Genomic DNA, 26,516 nt, shown 5'->3' with positions numbered 1-26,516 from the left:
CAAAGAAATGCAAGACAAGGTGGATGATTCAAATCAAGCCTTTCTCAGTCCTCTTTAAAACTTTTTCTGGAAGCTAGTGACTACCAGAATTAGGATAAACAAAGCCTTCAGAGACAGCTTTCATTTGGCTGCAAATGGCTGGTGAGAATCCTGATTGATGGTCTATTGGTGGTAGGCATCACCCAAGTGTAGGGAATGATTGGAGTCTGGGTACTTAGCAAAGGCTCCTCAACTGTTTTTGCCTTTTACAAATGATCTGTGGACTCAAGAAGAAGGTTTACCTGTAACCGCTCCCCATTTTTGAGCCACGTGATCACAGGTGGAGGCACTGCATCCGATTTGCACTCCAATGTTACCTGTCTGTTCCTTAACACAGTGAAGTCCTGGGGCTCATCCATTCCAGCAATATTAGGAGGCACTAAGCATGGGAAGAGAATACCAAGGGCATTTGATAAACTGGGGGTAAATGATCTGTCGGTGTCCAACAACAATTAGGTTTCCCATATGATAAAAGGCATGAACTTCAACTGTTAGTCATTCAATTTATGGTGCGGATAATAAGCAAACTGGATCATTATTATTTAGCACTGTTGTCAATTAAATAATGAAATCTTTCCAACAATGACATGGATAATAGGATAACCATTTCATTATCACCATTTGACAGGTGATAAGGAAAGGGAAGCATCTCTACTGGGTAACACCTGAGTATTAAAAATTACCCAATCAGGAACTGTCCACCATGACACAAAGAAATGTATCCATTTTTATTGACTTTTACAGATATATTTCTTAGCAAATCATATTTTTAATTTACTTAGGTAGGTCTCAGTTTTGAGTAGGGATAGCAGGGACACTTTTCAGACAATCTGCATTCCTAGTTATTCAGGCTCTGAAAATTAAAGATCTGTTTAGTCTTCAAACAATCCTCCCCATGAAAATGATTTAAATTTATATATAAAAGTAATATTCAAAAGGGTCTAGTTAATGCAAACTTTCTAGAGATTTCCAAAATCCTCAAACGTGTACATGTATACATGCGTGCATGGGTAAACAAATAAGTGTATTGCAGAAATATTTCAAAATATGTCTAAAAAGGCAGAAACCACCTAAATATCCTCCAATAGGGAAGAAGATATAGGGCAGCATGCAATTCTAAAACTGATTTTATAAATTATATTAACATAAGAATGTTCATCAAACAAACCATTAAGTGAGATATAAAGCAAATTAAATTCTGTGCTCTCTATTATTACTTTTTTACTTTTGATATTTAGGACCTTTCTGTTGTAAACTCTAGACTTAAGCAATCTTCCCACAACTTTCCTAGACGCTATGTGCTACTATGTCTAGTTATCATCACATTTTTTGCAATGAAATGTTCACTTGAAAAGCATTACATCATTGTGTGGTGAAATTAAGAATTATTTTTATTCTATTCCTTATTGTAATTCATATTCTTTTGTTTTTAAAACAACAAATTTGAATGTTTTTGTGTGAAAACAAGACAAATAACAAAAACCTCACTGTACATAACATAAGTTATTAATAGTGAAAATTTATAAAATATATACTTCTGAATTTATAGACATATGATGTGCTGTGAAATGGCCTGATTGTTTCTAATATCATTTCTAACTAAGTTTGTGTGTGGGTCAAACATAAATCATGACACTTACCATGTACTCTCACTAGGTACTCTTTATCATCATCCCCTGCAGGGCTGGATGCCAGACATGTATATCTTCCTGTATCCTCCACCTACAAAACCCAAACAAAGAAATCAACATGCTAGTGTTGGCGATGGGACTGCAAATTCACTAGAACTAGTAAGATTACCAATAAAGGCAAAATAACACGAGGACATACAACAGAACGAACAAAAGTTCTCATTATGCTTAGTGTTTTGATACTGAACATTGGCTGACATATATGTTATGTATACAACTATGTTTAAAGGAATTGTAGAAACTGATACAAAATATCAAGAAGGCACACATAATTATACAGCTGTGTATGTCTATGTGTGTTTAGATCTAGTGCCAAATATGGTGGATCAGATGTTTAATATTAAATTTGAGGAAATAAACATTCACAGGTTCAAGCTGCAGATCATAAACTTCAATTACACTCTTTTGGAAGGAAATGTAGTGTATTTATAAAAGCAGCTGATTAAAAAAAAACACCAGATAACTAAACCAAACAAATTAATACCACATCTTGACTCTGTCACTGAGATATATGGTGATAGAATGTGGTTTGATGGTAGAATCTACTTGACTAAAACTCAAAGCAATTATTTTAAAATCTTCATGAATGTTTTATGTTAGAGGTTGGTTTTCATCTGTATGGCATTATGTGGACACCACATCTGGAGATATTGTTCTGGTAAACAGGTTACCTTATTTTTACCAAAACAACATTTTATAATGTAAGAAAGCCATAGCCATCTCACTTATTTTACTGTTTAAACATTCTCAGAATACTGGCATTAAAATGTTCTTATAGTCAAAACTGACTTTATAGGTTATGAAAAAGATTTTTTGTTAGGTTGTACACATTCCTTTGAAAAAGTTTAAGACTAGAGTGTTTGAAAAACAGTTAAACTACTTTAGACAAAAGTTCACATAAGCCTTTGATTAAGAAGTAGAAAATGGTTGTCTGAGAGAGACAGCTTGGTGTGGAAGAGTGCTAGCTATGGCAGCGTGAAGACTGAGTTCAAATCCCAGCAACTATTTAAAGAGCCACACATGACTACATGTGCCTGTAACCTCAGCAGCAGGGAGCTGAGCTATGAGGATCCTGAGAGTCCTGTGGTCAGCCACCCTCGCTGAAAAGGCAAGCCCACAGCTCAGTAACAGACACGTCTCCAGTCACTAATGTTGACAGTGCAAGAGGGCACACCTAACACCTGACACAGGCTTCCACATGCTCTACACAGTCCCATGCATGTGTTACACACAGAGACACACTGTACCTGCTGCGCACACACACACACACACACACACACACACACACACACACACACACACGCAGATCGTTTTCGAGAGAACTTAATTTTTTTCTTCATCTTTTTAAAACCTTTAGCTCTTCTCTGTCAACACTTGTTCATTCTAGATGGATGAAACTCCTTTTGCTTGTCTCCAGTTTGTCAAACTTGAAGCATCACTGGGGCCTACTCAAACTTTGCTTCCACCAGGAAATATTTCCCAACAACTTGCTTCCATCTGTTTCCCCAGAGTCACTATCTATAGTTACAGGTAAAGTGTGCTTCTCTGATAACATGTTTGAAATATGGTAAGAAGATACATTTGGAAATGTTGGCACATGTTAGGCTTCAGAAGAAGAAAGTATAGTGACAACGTTGAATAAATGCATTTGATTATAGGATGGGCATCTTTTGTCTTGGAGCAAGCCACAGAATTAATGATGGAAGATAATTTAGGAAAGTAATGGCTATACCACTCAAATCAGAATTTGCTAAGCATCTATAAAGTGCTAGGCACAATGATACATAGCCTAGAAGTACATAAAAAGTGATGGAGGAGGGTCATCTGTCTATGTGTTACTCTCATTGGTTAATAAAAAACTGCCTTGGCCCTTTAATTGGACAGAAAATTAGGTAGGCGGAGTAGACAGAACAGAATTGTGGGAGAAAGAAAACAGAGTCAGGCAGATGCCTCAGGCAGACGCCATGCCTCTCCTCTCCGAGACAGATGCAAGTTAAGATCTCTCCTGGTAAGCCACCCCTTGTGGTACTACACAGATTACTAAATATGGGTTAAAGCAAGATGTGAGAATTAGCCAATAAGAGGCTGAAACTAATGGGCCAGGCAGTGTTTAAATGAATACAGTTTCCATGTAATTGGGAGTAGCAGAACACAGCCCGCCTCTCCTTGTACAAAAAAGACAAAATGCAGAACTATAAAATCATTAAGATTTCCCATATTACTAGGAAAGGCTATGGCAGCTGTGCACAAAATGCCAAGACAACACAACAGGAAGTGCAGAAGCAGGGGCAAATTTGAGAGTTGGTCTTGTTTCATGTCTCATCTCAATGCTGTTTCCAGAGGTTTGTTTGTCTCACATCTAGTGGAATCTCGCATGAAGTTTTATTTCCTTGAGGCAGAGGGGAAGTTCTTGAAGGGCTTTGTTTCAGTGCATGGTTGGAAAGTTTAACCAGACCTTTCTGGGTTTCTGCTATGTTTGGAATGAAAGGAGAAGAAGGGATATGCTCCAGGACACTGACGGTGAACTGTGCGGTCTACTGGCTCCATTACTTACTACGGTCAGTTGCTGTGCCTCTGTCAAGATTATACGTTGGAAATGAAGACTTTCTCTCCCAGAATGGTCAGAAGTGTGAAGAGTATGAAAGAGCCCCAAGCCTAACATAATACAGAGTGGAAACACGTCTTTATTTCCCTCTTCATTCAGTTTTCTTCCCCTCTCTCTTTTTTTCAAAGTAAAAAGGAAAGTAATTTATTATTTTAAGTCATATAGAATGATGATTATAAAAGTAGCCAGAATTCGAATTCTTTTTCCTAATTTTGTTGTTATGTAATGTATTTCTATGGCACCAACCCAAACATATTATGTTCCCTGCCTTTGAACTCCCCAGAATATAAAATTGATTTTATCACCATCATCATTATTGTCATTATTCATTTCATTGTTATTTTATCTAAAGTTTACAAGTGAAGGTATTAGGACTCTGATGAAGAATCTTTATGACACAATGTTCATCTTTATTATTAATATGAAAAATGTTACAATATATCACAGAATAGTCTTTAATATGTTCATATTTCTGATCAGTTTTTTAAGCATAAACCAGATGAACCATTGAATTTTGCTAAAAGATTGTAATTTAAAACACTGTTTCTCCATGTTGGCTAGTTCCTTGCAGGGATGAAAAGTACAGTCTGAAATCTCATATATTATATGTTGGATTGCTTTCTTCTGCTTAGTAAAGAACTACATAGAAAGAGGTAAGAGTTTCAGAAAACATACTAACAATGGAGCTTTGAAAACGTGCTCAAGTTAATGAGAAGGTATCTTGCTTTCTTCAAAACATTTTATTAGATTCTTCATCATCCTCCTACTCATTTTCCCAGTCATGGATATTCTAGAGGCCATCTACCCTTGGCAAAAATCACTGATGTATTCAGAGGCACAGATGCAATTATTCAATAGTTATCATGCACTAAAAATAACAATGTAAAGAGAATAAAATAATCATATGAATGGTGACATTTACCTGAGCACTGGATACTCGAACGATGGCCCCTCCTTCCAGAATCTGAATTTGATCTGTCTGTACAAAAGGCCGGCCATCTTTCATCCAGGAGACTTTAGGAGCAGGGATTCCAGAAGCCATGCAGGTCAGCTCAAGTGGGTCATTCACAATTACTGATACCTCTCCGGGTCCTTCAGATCCATTGATGTGAGGTGGTTCTAATGACATGGAATCAGACAACAGGAAAAGAAACTAATTGTTTAACAAAATATTCCCGATTTTAAAAGCTCAAAAAGAATCAGATTTACATGCCTATGACATAAAACAATTGGAATATAGAAACTAAAATGATCATTCCTAGATGGCAAGATTCCAAAAGCCTGGGGATAGCAGTTTCTGCACAGAACGTATTTGTTATGTCTAGGCAGGAGTAGCTTGCTTGCTTTCTTTCTTTCTTTCTTTCTTTCTTTCTTTCTTTCTTTCTTTCTTTCTTTCTTTCTTTCTTTCTATCTTTCTATTTATACTTCTAAAATTACCTTCCTCCAGAAAAATTTAAAGAGTCTAAACACTGAGAAAGAGCAGTAAGAATCCTTGGCTTAACTACTCCCAAATTGAATCCTTTTAAAATGGACTTTTCTTACAGAAATCACTCAAGTTTTCAGTGAAAGTTTTCCTAGCTCAAGCTTCAGGCTTTTGGGTTCAGAAGGCAGTCAAAGCAGATGTTGGACAGCTCCGAGGGAGAGCTGAGGGTTTTTGTCTTAAATTAGGCACACAGTTTAGAATCTGACTCACAACACAGGACCTGATGTTAGACTGACATTGAATTGAGTACCAAGAGTTAGCTCAGTCGAATTGGACAAATCTTCAGAAGGAGGACAGGCATCATGAGATACCTTAGACCATCATAAAGATGCACTCACTACTTACTATCTCTACTATAACATCTTATGTTATTGTTGAAATTTTATATTTAAATTTTTGTTAGCCCTTAATTTCTTATCTAGAGAAAGAGAACACAGAAAATCTCTCTCCCTCTCCCTCTCCCTCTCCCTCCCTCTCCCTCTCCCTCTCCCTCTCCCTCTCCCTCTCCCTCTCTCTCTCTCTCTCTCTCTCTCTCTCTCTCTCTCTCTCTCTCTCTCTCTCCCCGATTAGGAAGAAGACAGACACACAGACTTGTGTGACTCTGAAGGTCCTCCTTTTATACTTCAACCCATCTGATTTATGACTATCAAAATCTATTTTACTTGTATTATAAGACTGATATATGGTTTCCTGATTAAAAGATTATAATTATAATGACTCTGTATATAACTAACTGAATTAGATGAAAATTGGTTTCTAAAGCCTGAAACATTATCTACCTTAATATACTTATGAAAGACCTAGGCTTCAGCTTAGGCTACTTCTCTCCTTCAACTGGCCCTGTCATTTGATGCACAGTCAACACCACTCACTACCTGAGTGTGTTGCGGTATCATCAAGGTTCTATGAGTGACAAGAAACTTTTTTGTTTTGTAAACTGTCTACTCACCTTCAGCTCCATAGTATAATACATTACTTCTAAGAGGTGAAAGCACTAATTTGGCTCTCTAGTCGATTAAAATCAATCCTTCATTAATTATTCTTATTTATTATTTGCTACATGCCAGTCATATAGACAGAAAAGAGTCATTAGGAATCTCTTCTTTCTGAAAGGGTTATGGTCACCAGGTTAGGGAAGGAGCAATAGCAGCATGGTTCCTACTGTTTCAAACTCCAGTCTGCAGATGTTACCTGCATTAGACGGTCAACTATTTTACTTTGTACTTTCCCATGTATCTTATACTCAGAAAAGGGTGGGAACTGTCCCCACTCTGACTACTCAAGAATCTCTGTTTCCTGTATAAATCCCAATTTTGATCCCTAAAACAATAAATACTATCATCAGCTAAACAGCTCCATGTCTATGTTTTACATAAACACTCCAGATCTAGCTGGCATTCAGACAGCTGCTTTGGTTCCTTTCCCAGTATTCTGTGCACTTGTGTGATGGGGCTACTAATCATTTAGTCACATAGTCTGGGAACTGAGACTCATCCTTGATACAGTCACATCAACTCCACATATGAAATCCATAAGCAAGTTCAAATAAGCTTCAATTATTAAGACAGTCTAGAAAGTGAGAGCTCCTTGGTGATTAGCTTCCTATTTGTCCTGCTCTAGTCAGTGCTGAGCTCTGCCGGAAGTAAGGAGACATTGCGAGGTCACAGACTGACCATGATGTGGCCATCAACAGAAGGGCAAACATCTCAATTGGGCACCAAGTGCAACAACAGCCACCCTCCAGACATCTCCCGTAAGGAGAAAAGCAAGTGTTCGTAGGACTGAGGGTGTCACAGAGTGACGGAGTGCTGGCCTAACATGCTCAAAGCCCTGGGTTTGCCTCTATAACGCAGAAACAAGCCCCGATCTTATTAAAATCCAAGATAAACATTAAGTTAGGAAATAATAAAATCAGGTTAAGTTTTGAAAACTCACACTAGTGACAGGATGAAGAATGGATTAAGGAAGCTGTCACATTCACACAAGCCTGAGAATGAGAATGACACACCTGGTCTGGCATGTGTCACCATATCCACAATGTTCTTTTTATTTCTCATCTTTTTTTATTAAAGATTTCCATCTCCTCCCCCTTCCCTCCCCTCCCTTCCACCCATACCCCCACTCCACCCCTCTCCAAGACAAAGAGCCATCAGGGTTCCCTTCACTATGTTAAGTCCAAGGTCCTCCCAGCTCCCCCTAAGTCCAGGAAGGTGAGCAACCAAACTGACAAGGCTCACAGTGAGCCCGTCCATGCTGTATCCACAATGTTCTTAATAGCCAGCATCACAATTTTTTTTTTTTTTTTTGGTTTTTCGAGCCAGGATTTCTCTGTGTAACAGTAACAGTCCTAGATGTCCTGGAACTTGCTCTGTAGACCAGGCTGGCCTTGAACTCACGGAGATCCATCTGTATCTGCTTTCTGAGTACTAGGATTAAAGGCGTGGGCCACCACCGCCCTGCTGGTGCGCCACCACCACCCCCTCATTTCTTAATAACACACTGTTCTCCAAATCCATTCTCGAATCTTTACTGCAAGACTGATCTTTGCAAACTAAAGGCCTGCCTATGTTATTGAACTCACTACAACCTACAATGGTTTCAAGCTTTTAGAAAATAAAACTGAAGCTTTCAGGTTTACAGACATGTTTAAATTTTATTTAACTTATCTATAGTTTGAGAAGTTTTGACAAATATATAATACATTTTGGTTAAATAGACCCCTATTCCCTCCCCTCTAATTTCTTCCATATACACCCCTACACCTTAACTTTCAATATCATGTGTTTTTTTCTTTTCTTTTTCTTTTTTTACAGATGGTTCTCTGCATTGCCCAGGCTATGCACAGTAGTTCATTAGACATAGGCTCAGACTTTTTGTTTGGTTTCATTTTTAAGAGACATCTGTAATTTTTACACCTATTTGCCTCTTTAAAGCAAAAGTTTTTGTTTGTTCGTTTGTGGGTTTTGGTGCTAGAGGTCACTTTACCTCATCCATTGTTACTCATGATGGCAAACTGATTATGTAGGGATTTGTAACCTGTCTGGCTCACGTGTACAACTCCAAACAATTTTGGGTTGTTTTAGGTTTCTAAATCGCCTGGAAAAATTTCTTCTGCCATCACCTTTCCCTTTGGAAGATGCAGATATAGCCTAGCATCTCACTAGGTTTATTTACATATTGTCCTGCTTCCCTCTACAGTTAAAACTCCCATTAGCATGCTCAGAAGTATCCAGTTTGGCTTTGATTCAATCCAACAAACACATATTAAGAATTTCTGGCATGTCAGATGTCATACTAGGCACTGGGCACCGGCAATGTATAAGATGCATGCTGGGTTCACCATCATAAAATTTAATTAGGAATAAAGACAACTTTCAAAGTCACATAAATAATTGAATTTTAATAGGTGCCCTGAGAAAGATTACAGAACACTTTGAAAACATATGCTAGCCCTTCCTATCCAAGGCTCCTGCCAAAATTCTTTTTTGCTGTTCTCAGGAGGGAGAATGTCTGTGTTGTAAAAGGAGTTCGGCAATTCCCCAACATCATAGTAGTGGGGGAAAAGCACAGAAAGTTTTGACTATTGTAATATGTAATTTCATTTATTCTCCTTTTCTGTCCACTGTCAAGATGTTCCTTACACAGGAAAACTGCAATCTGTTTTAATGATTGTTTTTGCTGGTAAGATGTTGGGTTATAAACTTAAAGTATTTCCTTTCAATGTACACAAGAATAACTAGAACTTGGCTATTCTAGTTGATTATTTGACTATAGTCTTAAAATTGGATAATCTAAGACTATTTGGGACAATGGTAAAATATTATCATATTTAATCCAATTTCCATTATTAAATGTGCTTTAAATTCTTAGGAAAAGTTCAGAAGTTATCTACCAGGGCCTGGGCAGATGGGCCAGTAGGTGAAGTGGCCGCTTGGCAAGCAGAGGACTAGAGTCAGGATCCCCAGAACCCCCGTGAAAGCAGGATAGACACGGTGGCGCCCGGAATCACAACTCTCAGGAGACATGAGAGGGGGATCTCCTGGTGAGAAGATGGCCAGCGAGACTCAGGTACAGATAAAGATCTTGCCTCAAAAAACAGAGTAGAGAACAACTCAGAACAATATCCAACCTTAACTCCAGGTCTTTGCGTGGACACACTTACCTCCACACTGCACACATGCAGGTGCAAACACGCAAACTGACACTCATTAAAATGCCTGATGTGAATAGAGTACCGTGCTTTTCCAATGACCAAATTCTTAGAAATAGGAGTTTTCATATTTTCAGACAAAGACAACTCAGCATTCATTTCCAACATATTTTAGAAGAATTAAAGAACAGAAACAGAAAGGCAGTAAAGTTTTCATTAAAGTTTGTCCCATAAAGAATGATTCTAAGACTTATACTCGTTATCCAAGTCTTGACTGCCACTGAGTTCTCAAATTTTCTGTACTTATCAGAATAGTTATGTACCTAGGACTTTCAAGACAAAATGCTTGCTGATTTCTCCAGCGTCATTTGAGGCCACACAGGTGTACTTTCCAGCATCTTCAGGCTCTGCCTTGATGAGCTGAAGGACCATCCCTTGAGTACTGATGGTCAGATGAGCATCAAGCACCAGAGGCTGGCCATCTCTGAACCAAGACACACTTGGAGTTGGGGTTCCATCTGTAAAGCACGTCATGGAGGTAGAACTGCCTTTGACAATGGTGATTTCCTCTGTTCCCATTGCATTGTCCATATTTGGTGGCACTACACAGAAAGTAAATCAGGCAAAGCTTATATATCCATTACAATATGAAATGAATTTACATAACAGTAATTAAATAATTCCGTACTACTCCACATTCATTGAAATGATGTGTTTTGAGATAGCATAGAAAAAATTGATGGATTTATTGTAAACCTATTTAATGGTTAGGCTAATTATTAATCTTCCACAGATAGCAAAGAAGCCTCAAAATTGCTTTCCTATTGAATATACAATCAACTTGTATTATATTTTGTTTTTCAACTAGTTAGAATTATCTCTTTAATTTGCTCTCATGCTACAGTAGTTCTTGTAGTAGTTCAAAAGTATATTTTCAACGACTTTAGGAGAACACAATAGTAGATTAAGCTTTATAAACATCACAAATTGCAGTTCCTAGTTATCAGGGTTGTTCTAAGATGTTATTACAAATTGAGAAACATGGAACAGCAATCCACAGTATCTCATAAATTCAAATACATCAAGTCAAATTTTATATCTCTAAATAAATTGCTAATACTATTAGAAAATACATTTAATTTTTCTCTGTGTATGAACCAAAAATCTCTGTCTGAATTTAAAGACTGTTTTTGAAATGTTAGTTGTGTTTGTTTGACACGGAGTACACATGAAGCCCTGAACTAGGAAGGTGGCATAGGGGATTCTTTAAGTAGGGAGAAATAGTACAGAGTGGGAATACTAAGGAAGGAATGACTTGGGCAGGAATGGAGAAGGGAGATGGAGAGATGAGAGTGACAGCTGAGGCAGGTGCACCAAAATGAAGGGTATATGAGGAAGTCATATAGAAAGCTACTATCTTATAATCTAAATAAAAAGAAAACACAGAAGAAAGATTGAATAGAGTTACCCTGCATAACTAAGTAATGATGCTCCTAGAAACAGCACGTACTAAGCCAAATTCCAAGTCCCAGAAGTAAGATACCACCACAGTAATTGGTCAGGCAGGCTCCAAGGCCTCCCAAACAAATATGCTCTTGCCAGTCCTCTTGGTAGCCCACCAAAACTATAGTACAAGATCATATTGCTACAGGCGACACAGAAAAAGCAAGCTACAGATGATATGCAAGTGTCCTCCTCACTGGCTAGCTTTCAGTGTTCTAGCAGGTACAGTGCTGGCTGCTGGGGGAGAAAGGGAAGCAGGTGTTTTACTCAGCTGTGAATCTATCCTCCAAACTGAAAAAACCAACTTGCTGGGCAAGGAGCAACCAATGCAACAGTGGCACAAATGATGTAGGGCTTACCAACCACTTGGATTAAATTTAAGAAGAAACTCATATCTGGTATTGTATTAACTGAGGAGATTGTAAGCTCAAATGTTGAACTTACTACTATTGTTTAATTAAATTACACCAAACTGCCTTTTAAATATCTACCACTATATCATAGACAAAAGTTTAATTAGCCCAAATCAGAGAAGCCTCTCCTTGCAGTGAAAAGTGATAAATTCAGAGACTCATGATTTCCCAAGCTGCTGAGAATAAATTAGGGTTCAGCACTAAAAAAGTCATTTATAAACTTCCCCTTAAGATCTGGGAGCACTGCACAAGAAGAGGCCTTGTTTTGGTTAGTTTTGGCAACATAGTCATTTGGGAAGAGGGAAACGCAATTGAGAAAATTACCTCCATTAGATTCACCTGTGGGCATGACCATGGGATTTTTCCTTGATTAGTGATTGCTATAAGAAGGTCCAGCCCACTGTGTCCTGAAGATATCCATCCAGGGGAACCTGGTGGACTTAGGCAGTGAGTACACAACTCAAGATAATAGTTGCATCATTATCTCATAATTGCACAGCCTGCTTTAGCTGAGTCAGTGGATCACAAAACAAAACATTAGAAAGGAACACGAGGAAGAGATTTTGAAGAGTAGGCAGTGATGGGGGTACGTGAGAGGGTGGCGTATGAGGGTGGTCGGTATGTACTATAAAAATGTATGACACGGTCAAAAATTAATCAAAGCCCTTACATCTGACTTCATTCTGTATTAGGAGAGAATTTTGACAGACAGAATGGACCAGTAAATATATACTCTGGGGATGGGGATGGGGTGGAGAAAACACATTCTTCCCTAATAGAAAGATACATTCCACCAATTTTTAACAGAGGAGAGTTGACTTTACAAGTCTGAGAGGAAGTCAGTTTCTCAAGGCATGTTGCCTAATGCTACTGAACTTGAAGCAAAGTAGGAGAATTGTTTCTGTGACATACCGAGGACTTGAAGGCTGTAGTGCTTACTGTCTACCCCAGCTCTATTGGAGGCCACACAAGTGTACACAGCAACATCAGACACCTGAGCTCTCACGATCCTGCAAAACAGGACTCAGAATTTCATACTCAGTCCCACTCAACGTACACAAATTATTATGATTTATAAACTGAGCATCCAATGAAATTTATACTGAAATTTTTTAGATACAAAGCTGGTGGCCATCATCACAAAATGGAGGCACCTCAAAGCGCAACTGTGTGTATAATGGTAACTGTGCAGCAAGCCACTAAGAATACAGCACAATTGGCAGAGGCAAGATTTTTCAAACACATTAAAAGAGAAAAATGATAGCATGAAAGTCACATGAACATTGTCAATATTCTCCTATGTTACCATGTAACACCATGCTTAAAATATAACTCTTAGAAATATAAACTTGACAACAGTTCACCTCTCAAGACCCATTGTGCACACATTTACTAAATTAACACGAGCACTTAATTAAGAATACAAAGCCATGTTGATTCTTCATTCCTTATCCTCCCTCTTCGGAACACATACTGAACCGTGTGACACAACAGCAATCAAACTTTAGGGAAAAGCATTTCGTAAATGTCACTTAGGTGAGGGAAGAGTTAACAATGACCGTTGCCTTAGGTGCTGAGGAAATGACACACGATGCAATCTAACCTGACAACCTGCCCCGCTGACAGCAAGCGGGTGTGGGAGGAGAGGGGCAGAGGAAGGCCATTCTTCAGCCAGTTGATCTGCGGTGGAGGTGTACCCATGGCTTTGCACTCGATGTTTACTGACGTGTCCACCAGAGCCATCAGTTTCTCTGCCTCGTCTTCATTACCTCTGATTTTAGGGGGAACTATACAGTGCACAGAGTGAGTGAGAGAGAAGACGTACGAGTTTAGATCATTTGCCCTGTAATCATTTCCGCTTCTGCTTTCCATCCCAAAAGAAAATATCAAATATTAGATTTCAGATAAATGTTCCAGTCACCCGTGGCCCATTAATGGATTCTTAAAGCAGCAAAGTCATAACTTGGTAGCATTTCATATTTACCATAGATATTCAGGTTAAATATTCGGTCTTCTTCTCCGGCAGGGTTAGTAGCAACACATGTATACTTCCCCGTGTCAGATGTGAGAGCTCTGTAGATGTTTAATGTGCTGCCCTCTGAGGTGACACTGTAGAAAAAGTCATGACAGAGGTGCAGAGATGTTAATATAGGGACAGGATCTGGAAAACTCATTCAACTTTGTCGTGTCCTCTGAAAATATGTAGCATCATAATGCAATGCCTTCATCTGGAATGGAATGATTCCACCCTATTTAACAAGTGCATGGAAACAAAGAATTCAGAGCCACAGGAATGGATGGTGCTCTCAGAAAACTTAAATTATATGGAAACCATTTTCACATGCAGCACCTCCTTCTGAGAAAAAGGAAACAAAGTTACATGAGGGGCGTGACAGGCAGAGGCGCCTTTCTCTCAGCTTTAGAATGTTATATTCTTAGTGACTGATATGAGCTATCAAGTCAAATGAAAATCTGAAAATTCCGGCACAAAGACTGAAGAATACAACAAGATGAAGAAATTACAAATAAACATAAACTACAAATACCCCAATTATACTTCAATGGAAAAGAATAAAATAGCATAGTTTACTTAAATGGTGATGACTCTACATATATAGATGCATTTTTAATTTTTTCAAGTGGCTAATATGTTTCTTTTGAATTATATAAAATTAAATGATAAATATGAAAATAGATAATAATATATATATAAGTTAAGATTACATTATTCATTTTATCCACATACCACTAATTACCAAACACAACTTCCTATGCTTTAGGAAGAAATTTAAAATATTATCTACAATGATTCTAAGAATAGTGATTTTTACAGCACCCCTGACTGTGAAATTCCACTAGAGTGTACTATTAAATATCACATTTTGTGACATATATTGAAAATATAACATCTGAATATGGTACTTTTCTCAAAATGTGATATTTAAAGTTCCATTATTTAAATATATTGCAAATTAAAATTGCAGGCTGCCATAGTCAAAGCTATTAAGGTGACTTTGAAAAGGTGACCTTGATAAATTGCTTTACCTAGACATCTATAGCACCATGAGACAGTGATGAAGTCAACAACCACGTGGAGATAACAAGAAGTAACTTTAGGAATTGAAGTTCCAACTTCCCAGGTACAAAACATAGGACCTTAGGTCCCATCAAATCTCAAAGATGGCTTATATCTACTTAATGAAAACAACTAAACACTTGTTAATTAATAATATATGTTCACATAAAAGAAATAAAATGTCCAATATTTCTGGAAATATCTGGCAGCTTACCCAATCTTGTAAAGAAACAAATACATAAATTTTAACACAAAACAAATACAAGCAAAGTTATGCTTATATGTAATTGTTGTATGTATTCAATTCATTGACTAGAAAATATGCTCAAACTTTTAAAATATTAGTTAAAATTATAGATTTAATAATACATTGAAACAATATTATGCCTACCCACGCATATAATTATTCTGCTATATGTGTGTAAATAAGTTTGTGTTGAAATATCTTTATGAGATTCTAGATTGTTCATCTGAACGAATTTGTTTAGGTAGCATGAAGCTCCTATTTCATTGCTATTCATCTCTTTGTAGAAAGAGAAATAAGGATCAGTTAAAGGTGGTATGTGAACAAAGCACTATAAAAACAAACTGGATTATAACGCTATTATATCTTTTCCCATAACTATCAAATTAGCCCTACAAGTATGCAGTTTGATAACTTTAAGATAAAAAGCCTACAGCTGGGATATTGATGACTCTTTTGTGGGATGCTGCTGGCTTGACTTAATAGTGAAGAATTATTTTATGACATGGACTTGTGGACATTCTAGAACTGGAAGTATATATTCTATGACAGCTGTATAACATTTGATAAATGGGTGTCTGAGATTTTATAATACAGAATTGATGATAAGGATACCTATCTCCACTTTATCCTCCAACCCAACACTCATATATACAGATATAATAAATTTTAGAGTGTTATCTGAAGAGAATTTTCATATTCAACACTCAAAAATTGTTCTTTTCTCTTTTTAAATAAAATAATATCTAAGGTCTAATGACATACAAGTTGTAGTGATTGGTTTTGAAAGCGTCACACAAGCCTAAATATTAGGGGCTGCAGACCTTCAGACCCTGAACTCTCTATGACCTCTTGCCTGCCAAAGTAAACAGCTTGTTTCCTTATGCTTGCAGCTACTCTGAGCACAAAACCCTCATGAGTTCCTGATAACAAGGAAGTGGTTTCTTGTGGGCTTGCAGTAGAAAATCCTGAGAGCTAGGGTGTGGCTAGCTCAAGGAAAGCACTATATAAGCTTCCCTGGAACACAATAAAATTGGCATACTTGCTTCAAGAGTGCCCCATGTCTTGGTGTGTTCTTTATACCAAGAACCTTGCCTGATTGCGGTTCCAGGTGGTGCAGGCACCACAGGTGGAGGCCCCACTGGGATTGGGAACTAGGGACAACTCTGAGGGACACCCTCCAGAAGGCTGGCCAGCAGGTAAGTAACAAAGAGAAGGTGAGGGCAAATTGTAAGAATGGGGGCAGATTCTTCCAAGTCTGTTCTTGTAGAGGGATTGCAAGTACTACTAAAAAAAGCAGGGTTCTGGGCTTAAAAGAAAAAAATGTACGTAGACTTGGGAGAGAGAAGGAAGAGAGTAAAAGAGTACAGAAAAATAAGCTACATACAGATGGAAAATACACAGAGAGTCTGGAATATGTGTATTATTGTGTTTTCTTTGAATTTTTTGACTGTGAAGAAGCTAAGTACAGAGAGACATTTCATTGTTCGGGCTGCTAAGCTAAACCAGCATAAAGGTATCTTGAGTTCAGAATTTGGGTCTAAGGATACGTTGTTTTGGAAAAGACGTTCTTCTTTTGTTTCCACAGAAGATGAGGACCTGTGGATTGTTTCCAGACTAATGTGGTTTGATAGACCAAGACCACCTGAAAGGTCTCCATAAAAATCTCACAAAAATACTTTACCCAATAAAAAACAGGAAGCGGTTTGGAGAGAACTACGTCTAAGTTCTTAAATGATTGTCTCAATTGCCACGTTTTCCCTATGGCGGCTGGTTGAAGAGTCTATGCATACTGAAGGCTGTGGGGTTGAGGAGCAGCTTGGGGAAGCTGTTGGGATGCTGGAGAATTTCCAGGATGGAGAGTCCCTGGCACCATGCACAGGAGATCCAGAGGGGAAGGAGCCTGGGGAGACTTGGGTTTCAGATAGTAGTGATTCCAAGTCATCTCTCAGGACTGCGTCTATTCTCTTGCCCCACCCCAGGAGAAAGAATCCCTTTTACAAACAACTGCCCCTTCAACTAGTGAGAGGGAAGTAGAAGAGTTGCACAGACAACTGGCAGAACTTAAGTGTCGAAATATCCAGGCTTTCCCTGTTATGGAACCTGGGGATCCTCAGGGGAGTAGGCAGAGGCTACACCAGCGGCTTCAGTTTATGGATGTAAGACAGCTTAAAGAGGTCGTAACCACTTATGGGTCGCAAGCTCCCTTTACTGCTGCATTGGTCCTAGAGGGATCAAAATTTGATTCCTAGTGATTGTATGCAGCTTTGTAGGGTGGTGCTTAGTGGAGGGAATTATTTGATTTGGATGTCTGATTATCAAGAGAATTGTATGAGACACAGTAAAATGGAATGCCCCAAGTAAAATACCTTGCAGTTAAACCGGAGTCAAAATACGACTTTTCATGCAATTGTCTGTGTTTCAGGGCCATTTTCCTTTCTTTTAACTAACCATACCTTGAATGATTTTGCCCTTAACTGCTCTCAAGTTTCACGCCATTTAAGCAGTTGTTGGGTGAACAAGATGACCGCCGCTGTGGTCCCGGTTCCAGGTACCTATCCCAGTGAATCAGCTGGTGCTGAGCCATCCCTGCCTAGACGTTGGAATCACCTCTACTGTAGTGGCCGCTACTGTCAGACAGCTGAAGCCTCCACCATGGCAGCTGGAATTGCCATCAGCCAGAAGGCAGTTGTGGTTAGCACTGTTGATTCCCTAGCCAGACAGGTTGCCACTGCCTTAGAGACCCAAAATTCCCTTAATGAGCATATTTGCCAGGGCATTTTCCAACTTAACTGACAGACCACCCTTTGACAAGAGCAGTTAGGGTTCTTATGGGATTTGCGTATGGTTAGTTGTTTCCCTTCCTTCCATCATATTTGTGTCATGCCTGGAGCCCGTCAGGAACTTAGTGCTACTGTCAGCCAGTTGAGTTCTTAAGGAACCATGGAACATGCAATTTCTTGATCTTACTGCTTCCCTTGAGATTAATGAGACTTGTGTTCCTCCCACTTTCATAGATTTTCTAACTAAGGGCATTCTTAACTTCAACATGGAAAAGCAAAAAAACCTGCATAGCCAAAGCAATCCTGTACAATAAAAGAACTTCTGGAGGCATCACAATCCCTGACTTTAAACTCTACTACAGAGCTACAGTACTGAAAACAGTATTGGCATAAGAACAGACAGGAGCACCAATGGAACAAGACCGGATATTAATCCACCACCTTCGAACACCTAATTTTTGACAAAAAAAGCAAAAAATATCAAATGGAAAAAAGAAAGCATATATAGCAAATGGTGCTGGCATAACTGGATATCAACATGTAGAAGAATGAAAATAGACCCATATCTATGACCATGCACAAAATAAAGGCATTCTTTATGGCCTAGGCTTGCTGAAAAGCTGGTCTGGGACTGTTGCCCTAGGAACTCTCATAGCTGGAGGGTTTTTAGTGCTTTGCCTTTATAACAGGCATCAGCGGCAACAACAGCAGTGATTTAATATTGCTACTAACAATTAATGCTTGCTCAAGTAAGCGGGCTTCCTCCGAGTGCAGTATGGGTCAACAAGCTGCAAGAAAGCCAGTGAGCCAGAGATGAGTAAGACAGGAATCTGTCACAATCAACCTAAGACAGAGGCCTTGCATGCTAAGGCAAGTGTTCTTGAGGATAGGTAAAATGTGAATTTGTGCTTCTGCAACCTAAGATGAGCCTGGTCTAATTATATTGAAAAGGGGGAGCTGTTAGGGGCTGCAGACCCTCAAGCCTCTAAACTTTCTATGATCCCTTGCCTGCCAGAGTAAACAACTTGTTTTCCTTTGCTTGCAGCTGCTTGGAGTGCCTAATGAGTTCCTGATAACAAGGAAGTGGTTTCTGGTGGGCTTGCAGTAGGAAATCCTGAGAGCTAGGGTATGGCCACTAATCAGGAGAACATTATATAAGCTGCCCTGGAACAAAATAAAATTGGCACTCTTGTTTCAAGAGTGACCCATGTCTCTGTGTGCTCTTTAATCCCTGGACCCTTGTCAGATCATGGTTTCAGGTGGTGCAGGTGCCACACCTAGACATATGTGGGAAGTGGGAGCTTTAATAGAGCAATCACCACCATCAGAGTTGCCTGCGGACATTTCTGTGGGGACATTTTCTTGATTAATAATTGATGTGTGAGGTTCTAGTCCAGCGTTGGCAGTGCCACCTCTGGGTAGGCAGTCCTGGGTGGTATGAGAAAGCAGACTGAGCAAGCCATGAGGAACAAGTCAGTAAGTAACATTCTTCTACGGTCTCCGTTTCAGTGCCTGCCCACAGCTTCTGGCCTTGGCTTCTTGACTAGACTTCATTTTGAGATACACTATAAGCTGTAAAATGAAACGAACTCTTCCCTCTCAAAGTTATTATCACTGTTTATCACATCAGTAGAAAGCAAACTAGAACAGCAGCAAGTATTATTCATGTGAAATGTGACGGAGAGAGAGCACTGTGAAAGATCGTACAATTTATCAAGCAAAGATTTGTTTTAAACATACCTGATCCTTTCTGATTCACCATTCACTATGGGTTTTCCATCTCTAAGCCACTGAAGACGTGGGGTGGGAATGCCATCTGCATTGCAGACCAGCTCAACATTTTCTCCGAGAAGGACGCTGACTTCACTTGGAACTTCAGCACCAGCAATGCTTGGGGGAACTTTAGAGAATTAAGATTTTCATTAGTAAAGGATAAGGATATAAGCACTAATGAATGTGACAGAATACTGGAACATATTTCTATTTTGTTGTTGTAACACTCGTGTGTGTGTGTGTGTGTGTGTACATACACATAAGTTGTCTTCTGGTGTGTTCATGCATGCACAGAACGTAGGGCAACCTGTGGGAGCTTATTATCTCCTTATACTATGTGGATCTCAGGGATTGAACTTGGGTCATTAGTTTGGTGTCATGTTTACCCGCTTATCTACCTCACTGGATCATAACATGTCATTTCTAAATCAGAATTCTTCCAAGGTTAGTACAGGCCTATTATTACCTTCATAAATTATTTTTAAATAAGAAAGATAAAGGCACCAAATTACTGCAATGTTTCTGATAGTCCTGAAACTATTTAGTCATAGGAATGGGTGACAGATTGATCTTTTGAGTAATTTAATGGAATAATCCTCAGATTAAGTCTCAGATGGATTGTAATTTATGTAGTTCAGGAAATCAACCTTTAAAACATTTTGGCATAAAGGTCACAGGACAGGTTATATATTAATTACTTGTCTATTATCTACTTTACTATTTATTCTGAAAAATTGATGCACATATTATGCTATTAAGTCTCTAATAGTTTCTGTTCTTTTTTATCTAGATATCCTTGGTGCGTATTAAATATATTAATACTAATTAATTAATTAATTGTTAATTAATTAATAATCCAACTTGGTTGGATTCCCAGCACCCACATGGCTGCTCGCAACTATCTGTAATCTCAGTTCCAGGGGATCCAATGTCTTCATGGCTCTGGGCACCAGGCGTGTGGTGTAGACATAGCCTTAGGCAAAACAATATACCATAAGACAATTCTTTAGAGGTCAGAAAGAAACCCATTTGAGTTTCTGTTCTAGAATTACAGAGATGTGCCAGGACCAGCTAATATTTGATCACAGGAACCCATCTGGCAAGACTTCCCTACCCCTTTTTCACTGCCATAATGCCAAGCTAGGCATACACACACCAGGAAATTGACACATCACAGCTACGTATAGGGATCTTTTTGATTGGAGAGTTAATTATTAACTGTTTACTAACACAGCACTGTGTTGTCCTTCTAAATGTCATTTTACTTAACTTGGGATAATTGTAAAAATTTGGCAGAAGTTAGGGTATTAAAGAAATTGTTACTAGATACACTAATGAGACTTGTCTTAATTCACTGCTTTATTTTGTAATATCCTTAGTTTTAAGGCATTATGTAAATATATTAAAAATAAATTTTAGGAAATGTTTGGTCACATCATAACACCACATACTTTATGATTTATTATTGATGCATATGCATAAGATAGTATGCAATTTATTTCTTTTTATTTAGTTATAAATTACATTTTGTTTACTTTCTGTATGTGTTTATATGTATGAGGATACATGTGTGGCACAGTGCATGTGTGGAAGTCAGAGGACAGCTTGTGGGAGTTGGTTCTCTCTTTTCACTGTGTCCAAAGGCTCTAATTCAGGTACTCAGACTTGATGGCCAATGTCTTTGACTTAGGCATCCTGCCAGCCCCAATAAGATACTGCATCACTGAGTACCTACTTTCCCCTTCCTGTCTCTGAAGTCTCAAAGCATCAGAGGTTATTACGGAGATAACTAATCTAACTTCTTTGTCTATATTTTCAGGGAGTTAGCTTTAACACAGCAACAGCAGATATATTAAGATGAAGAGTATAATTCATTAGAAATTCTTTAGCAATGGTAATGAAATCAGGAAGTGAGACTTCTATGTCATTTTGAGTTAAGTATATCACTGAGAGGTTTACTGAAAATCAAAAAAACAACAAGTTTTCCCTACAGTCCTCAACACTATGCCACAATTTAAAGCAAGGATAAATAAATATTTACTGGTGAATTAATTTTCCTTACTTTCAGTACAAAACTGTGCAAGACTAATGATCATTTGAAATTTAATTATTCTTACACCTGTTATTAAACAATAGCAAATCTCATTAATTAAATCTTACATATCTATTATAAAATAAGAACAGATTATAGTCTTAGTATGAAAATAAATTATAACAAAATAGAGAATAACAGTTCCATAGATTATATCAAAGTAATGAAATGTTTTCATTAAAAATGAAGCAAATTCAGGTAGATATACTAAATTCTGCTCTTCTTCTCCCCATATTTGTGTGTTTCTCCATGAAAATAGATTCCACTGGTAAATGCGTACAAAAAGGTGTCAATATTTTCAGTGACCTATAGATATCATAGTCTACGACCAGTAGTCTCTTTTAATACAGACCATTTGTAGTCTAGATGGAATATGACAAAGACAGGACAGGCCACAGTGCATTTAACTTACCCTGAAGGAACAGGATATAGTTTTTCTGAGCCTTTCCCTCCATATTGGACGCAACACAGGTGTAGTTTCCACTGTCGGCACGCTGAGGTCTGGCAATTTGCAGTTTGGTTCCCCCAGACAAAATGTGAACCTCGAGAGGGTCAGAATTCTCTACGGGTAAAAACAAAGAGGGAAAAGAGAGAGAAAGAAATATCATTTAAAGCCACTCTTTTTACATAACAAATATACATTTCTTAAAAGTTTTCCCTCTGTTTTTTAATGAGAAATTTTTTTGAAACATGAAAGTTTTAAAAAGTATTCCCTTATAATGGGCTGTGCAGGTCTACAGTCCCAAATATCTGAGAGACGGAGTCAAGAGTATTGAAGGTTCCAGGCTAGCCTAGGCTACTTAGCTAGATCCTGCCTCAAGATCAAAACTCTTGGAAATGCTGGGGTAAACTGCAAAGGCAGAGGCCTTGCCTTGAATGTACAAGGCCCTAGCTTCAATGTGCAATACCCTGACAAAGCAAATGTTTCGTCAGGAATCCACTTGATAAATTTACATTTCAGAATATTAGGCTTTCTTGAACTAACTGCAGCCATGAGCACAAAATCTGAAAATCTGCTATTTTATAAATGCAGTAAATCAAGGGCAAAACGAGGCAACCACAAAAATGTTCAAGGGTGTTACCTATAGGCTTGTGGTTCTTTAACCATGTTATGGTGGGAGGGGGGATCCCAGTGGCATCGCATGTCAATGTCACTGGGTTGTTGACTGTTTCCACAAGGACTTCCCTTTCAGGCCCTTCAATAGTGGGAGGCACTGTGAAAAGACAGAAGCAGATTGCACACCATCATGAAGTTCATTCAAGACACGGTCTTTCATTTGCATATCTAGAGGAAAGAGAGTTGTATTAGAGGCAAATGCTCACCATATACATTGAGGTGGAAATTTTTATCATCTCGTCCTGCTACATTTATAGCTCTACATACATACTGGCCTGTGTCAGACACCTAAAAGAAAAAGATACTATTGTATGTGCTCCATTAGGTGATAGATGACCAACCACAAGGTTCAGGAGTAGATTAAATCATCAGTCATCTGTACGCTCAACTGCCCCACTTCTAGTCGCCTTCAGAAATCCTGTTTCTTTGTTGTTTTTTTTCAAATGAAAATAAGTTCAATGGTATTGACCATGTGCTTTCCCACGAACAGCACTGTTCACTGTAGTAAGGGGGGTAGGCTGTTGCCATTCATCTTTTCCACAGCCCGGAGGCACAACCCTCAGACAAGGACCAAAGATGCACCTCGGCTCGCTTGATGTGCAGCGTTTGTCCACCAGTTAAGATCTCCACGTGAGTAGAATCTGTTATCGTCCGCCCATTCTTGGACCAGGTGACGACTGGAGGAGGGACAGCATTTGACTCGCATTCCAGTGACACTGAGGTCCCCTCTCTCACATTAACTACAGAAAGAGACTCACTGCCATGGTCCTTAATGCTTGGGGGCACTGAGGCGAGAAACAAAAACAGAATATGCAAATGTCTTTTTTTTCATTGAGTTGCTTAGGTAGAAAATATGAGATGAAATGAAATTGTCTTACGGAGAGAGTGAAAACACACCGTGAACAGTCAGGGAGACCTTCTTCTTGCTTTCTCCAGCTTGGTTGATAGCGATGCAGGTGTACTCGCCACCATCAGATACCTTGGCCCGAATAATCTGTAGAGTTCGACCACCTGGGGCAAATGCAATGTAAAGACAGGGATAGAGGTTGCTTTGAAATGTGTTGCTAGCACATTTGTGTGTGTATACACGTGTGTGCATGCATGTCCATGGTTAGCACATTTGTGTGTGTATACAGTGTGTGCATGCATGTCCATAGTTAGCACATTTGTGTGTGTATACACACGCATGCATGCATGTGCACAGTTAGCACATTTGTATGTGTATATACGTGTGTGCATACATGTGCATGGTTAGCACATTTGTGTGTGTATACATGTGTGTGCTGGACAATTGAATTATATCTGTCCATTCAAGTGCATACTGTTCACTGTCTATGTCTTTAAAATGTTATTTTTCATTTACAAATTTCTTTCTGGAGGATGTAGGCTACAGTATACAGACGTCAGAGGACAGCTTGTGGGAACAGTTTCTCTTTTCCTATCATGTAGGTCCCAAGGATCAGGTAGTTAGTCTCGACAGCAAGTGCCTTTAGCCTCGAAGCCATCTTACTGGTCCTCACTCTCTATCCTATGTGTATCCTATACCTGTGTATTTAACTTCCTATCATCTATACCCAAGAAGACTGGGCTGACTGAAAACAATTAATAGGCTTATATAGTGTTGTAGGAGGCTGCCCAGCCCTGAAATAACCACACAGAAACTGTATTAATTAAATCACTGCTTGGCCCATTAGCTCTAGCTTCTTATTGGCTAACTCTTACATCTTAATTTAACCCATCTCTATTAATCTGTGTATCGCAACGAGGCTGTGGCTTTCCGGGTAAAGTTCTGGCATCTGTCTCTGGTGGGGCTATATGGCTTCTCTTTCAACTCCGCCTTCTTTTTCCCAGAATTCACTTTAGTTTTTCCTACCTAACTATACTCTACCCTATCACAGGCCAAGGCAGATTTCTTTATTAACCAATGGTATTACAGCATACAGAGGGGAATCCCATATTAATACAGTGGTTAGTTACCATTTACACTCAGGATCACACTTTTCTGATCCTTAATTTTATAATTTTTGAAAAAGATCCCTGTACATTTATTGTACATTTCCACCAAAGTGGTCAAAGTCTATACTCTAATGATTCTAATTGGGTACTGTGAGCAAACAAAGGGAGTAAGACTTGATTTTGGAAAGAGACTAGGATGAAATTATCTTTTGTTTTAAAATGGAAAAAAATGACATGTGTGGTCCACATGATGAAAATAATAAGCTTCTTACCAGGCACGATAAGAACATTTGTATTTGGCTTGATGGGCTGTTCATTCTTGAGCCAGCTGAGGTCAGGTGGGGGAAAACCAGAAACCTCACAGGTCAAAGAGATAAAATGGTTCACCACCACAGAGAGATGTTCATGGGTAGGACCAATGATACCTGGAGGAACTGTGAAAGTACATGCATAAATATTAAAAGTGAACTTTGACAGTATCAGAAAAACATATTCCAACTCTTTGTGGTCTGTAAAAGTAACAAGCAAATGATTCTGCTAAATATCTAGTGATCTTTATTGGAATCTCTAAAATTGACATCTTTAAACCCATGTCTATCAGCTGTTTTCCTAATTGAAAAAGTCTCAGCAGGGTGCTGGTGGTGCACACCTTTAGTCCCAGCACTTGGGAGGCAGAGGCAGGCTGATTTCTGTGAGTTTCAGGCCAGTCTAGTCTACAGAGTGACTTCCAGGACAGCCAAGGTTTCCTCCAGCCATATGTAGTGACCTTGGTGTAGAAACAGTGCAGATATGAAATTCATATCCCCAAATAGAGAACAACCAATTATTCAAGATCTTGAATCAAACTGCCTGAGTAGAATGCTGGCTATGCATTTGTGAATGATATAATTTGGAGCACATTTCTTAAGCTTAGTGGTCCTTGCATTTCCATCTATGACAGAGGAATCAAAAGCCAACAAATGACTGAAAGTTACTGATATAATTACCAGAGATAATGGGTAAAAACCACTTGACTTAGTCTTGGTACCAATCCATCAGTTAGTAGGCTGCCACTTAACTCTTTAAGGATTGGGACTTTTACACAGCAAAGTTTTGAGGGGCTGTGGGATAAGGAGATAGAACATTGATGTTCCATGAAAATTAACCTGTATGTGAGGGAGAGTAAGGCGATCCTTCCTTCCTTCCCTCCATCCCCCCTCTCCCTACCTCTCTCCTTCCCTCCCTCCTCTTCCTCTCCTCCTCTTCTTCTTTCTTCTTCTTCTTGCCTATCGGTGACCTTGAACTCACCAGTTCAAACAAGACAGCTAGCTAGCTAATCCTGGCAGCACCCAGTCCCCACCTCTCCTTGGCTGGGACTACAGATACACACTGCTATAACTAGAGGTTTATGTGGGTGCTGGAGATTGAACTCATGTGGAGCAAGGACTTTACTGGCTGAGCCATCTCCCCAGCTCCACAACATTTTTTTTAAAACCTTTGCTGTACTATATAGATTAGAACATGTACTTTTATAACAACCATATTTGTTTAATCCATGCTTCCTGAGAAGTCATACTTACTTCTGTTTAGGTAAAATACAAGATCAGGGATC

General features: G+C 38.8%; 1 protein-coding gene across 1 annotated transcript in view; it reads right to left on the bottom strand.

The window, feature by feature from the left end:
* Positions 1-26,516, bottom strand: part of Hmcn1 (hemicentin 1) — a 445,711-nt gene that overhangs the window by 75,736 nt on the left and 343,459 nt on the right. Inside the window, exons 58-71 of the mRNA XM_038349717.1 lie at positions 25,198-25,359; positions 23,867-23,980; positions 23,552-23,754; positions 23,176-23,257; positions 22,935-23,066; positions 22,265-22,414; positions 19,728-19,887; positions 13,869-13,993; positions 13,488-13,671; positions 12,797-12,894; positions 10,292-10,570; positions 5,258-5,454; positions 1,680-1,761; positions 282-418 (exon numbers count right to left, since the gene is read on the bottom strand). Of these exons, the coding sequence (XP_038205645.1) occupies positions 282-418; positions 1,680-1,761; positions 5,258-5,454; positions 10,292-10,570; positions 12,797-12,894; positions 13,488-13,671; positions 13,869-13,993; positions 19,728-19,887; positions 22,265-22,414; positions 22,935-23,066; positions 23,176-23,257; positions 23,552-23,754; positions 23,867-23,980; positions 25,198-25,359 (2,105 nt within the window). The remainder of the gene's footprint in view (positions 1-281; positions 419-1,679; positions 1,762-5,257; positions 5,455-10,291; positions 10,571-12,796; positions 12,895-13,487; positions 13,672-13,868; positions 13,994-19,727; positions 19,888-22,264; positions 22,415-22,934; positions 23,067-23,175; positions 23,258-23,551; positions 23,755-23,866; positions 23,981-25,197; positions 25,360-26,516) is intronic.

The sequence above is a fragment of the Arvicola amphibius genome, chromosome 12, assembly GCF_903992535.2.
Source record: "Arvicola amphibius chromosome 12, mArvAmp1.2, whole genome shotgun sequence".
NCBI lineage: Eukaryota > Metazoa > Chordata > Mammalia > Rodentia > Cricetidae > Arvicola > Arvicola amphibius.
Note: the sequence above shows the minus strand (reverse complement) of the source record. Positions and strands in the feature narration are given on the sequence as shown.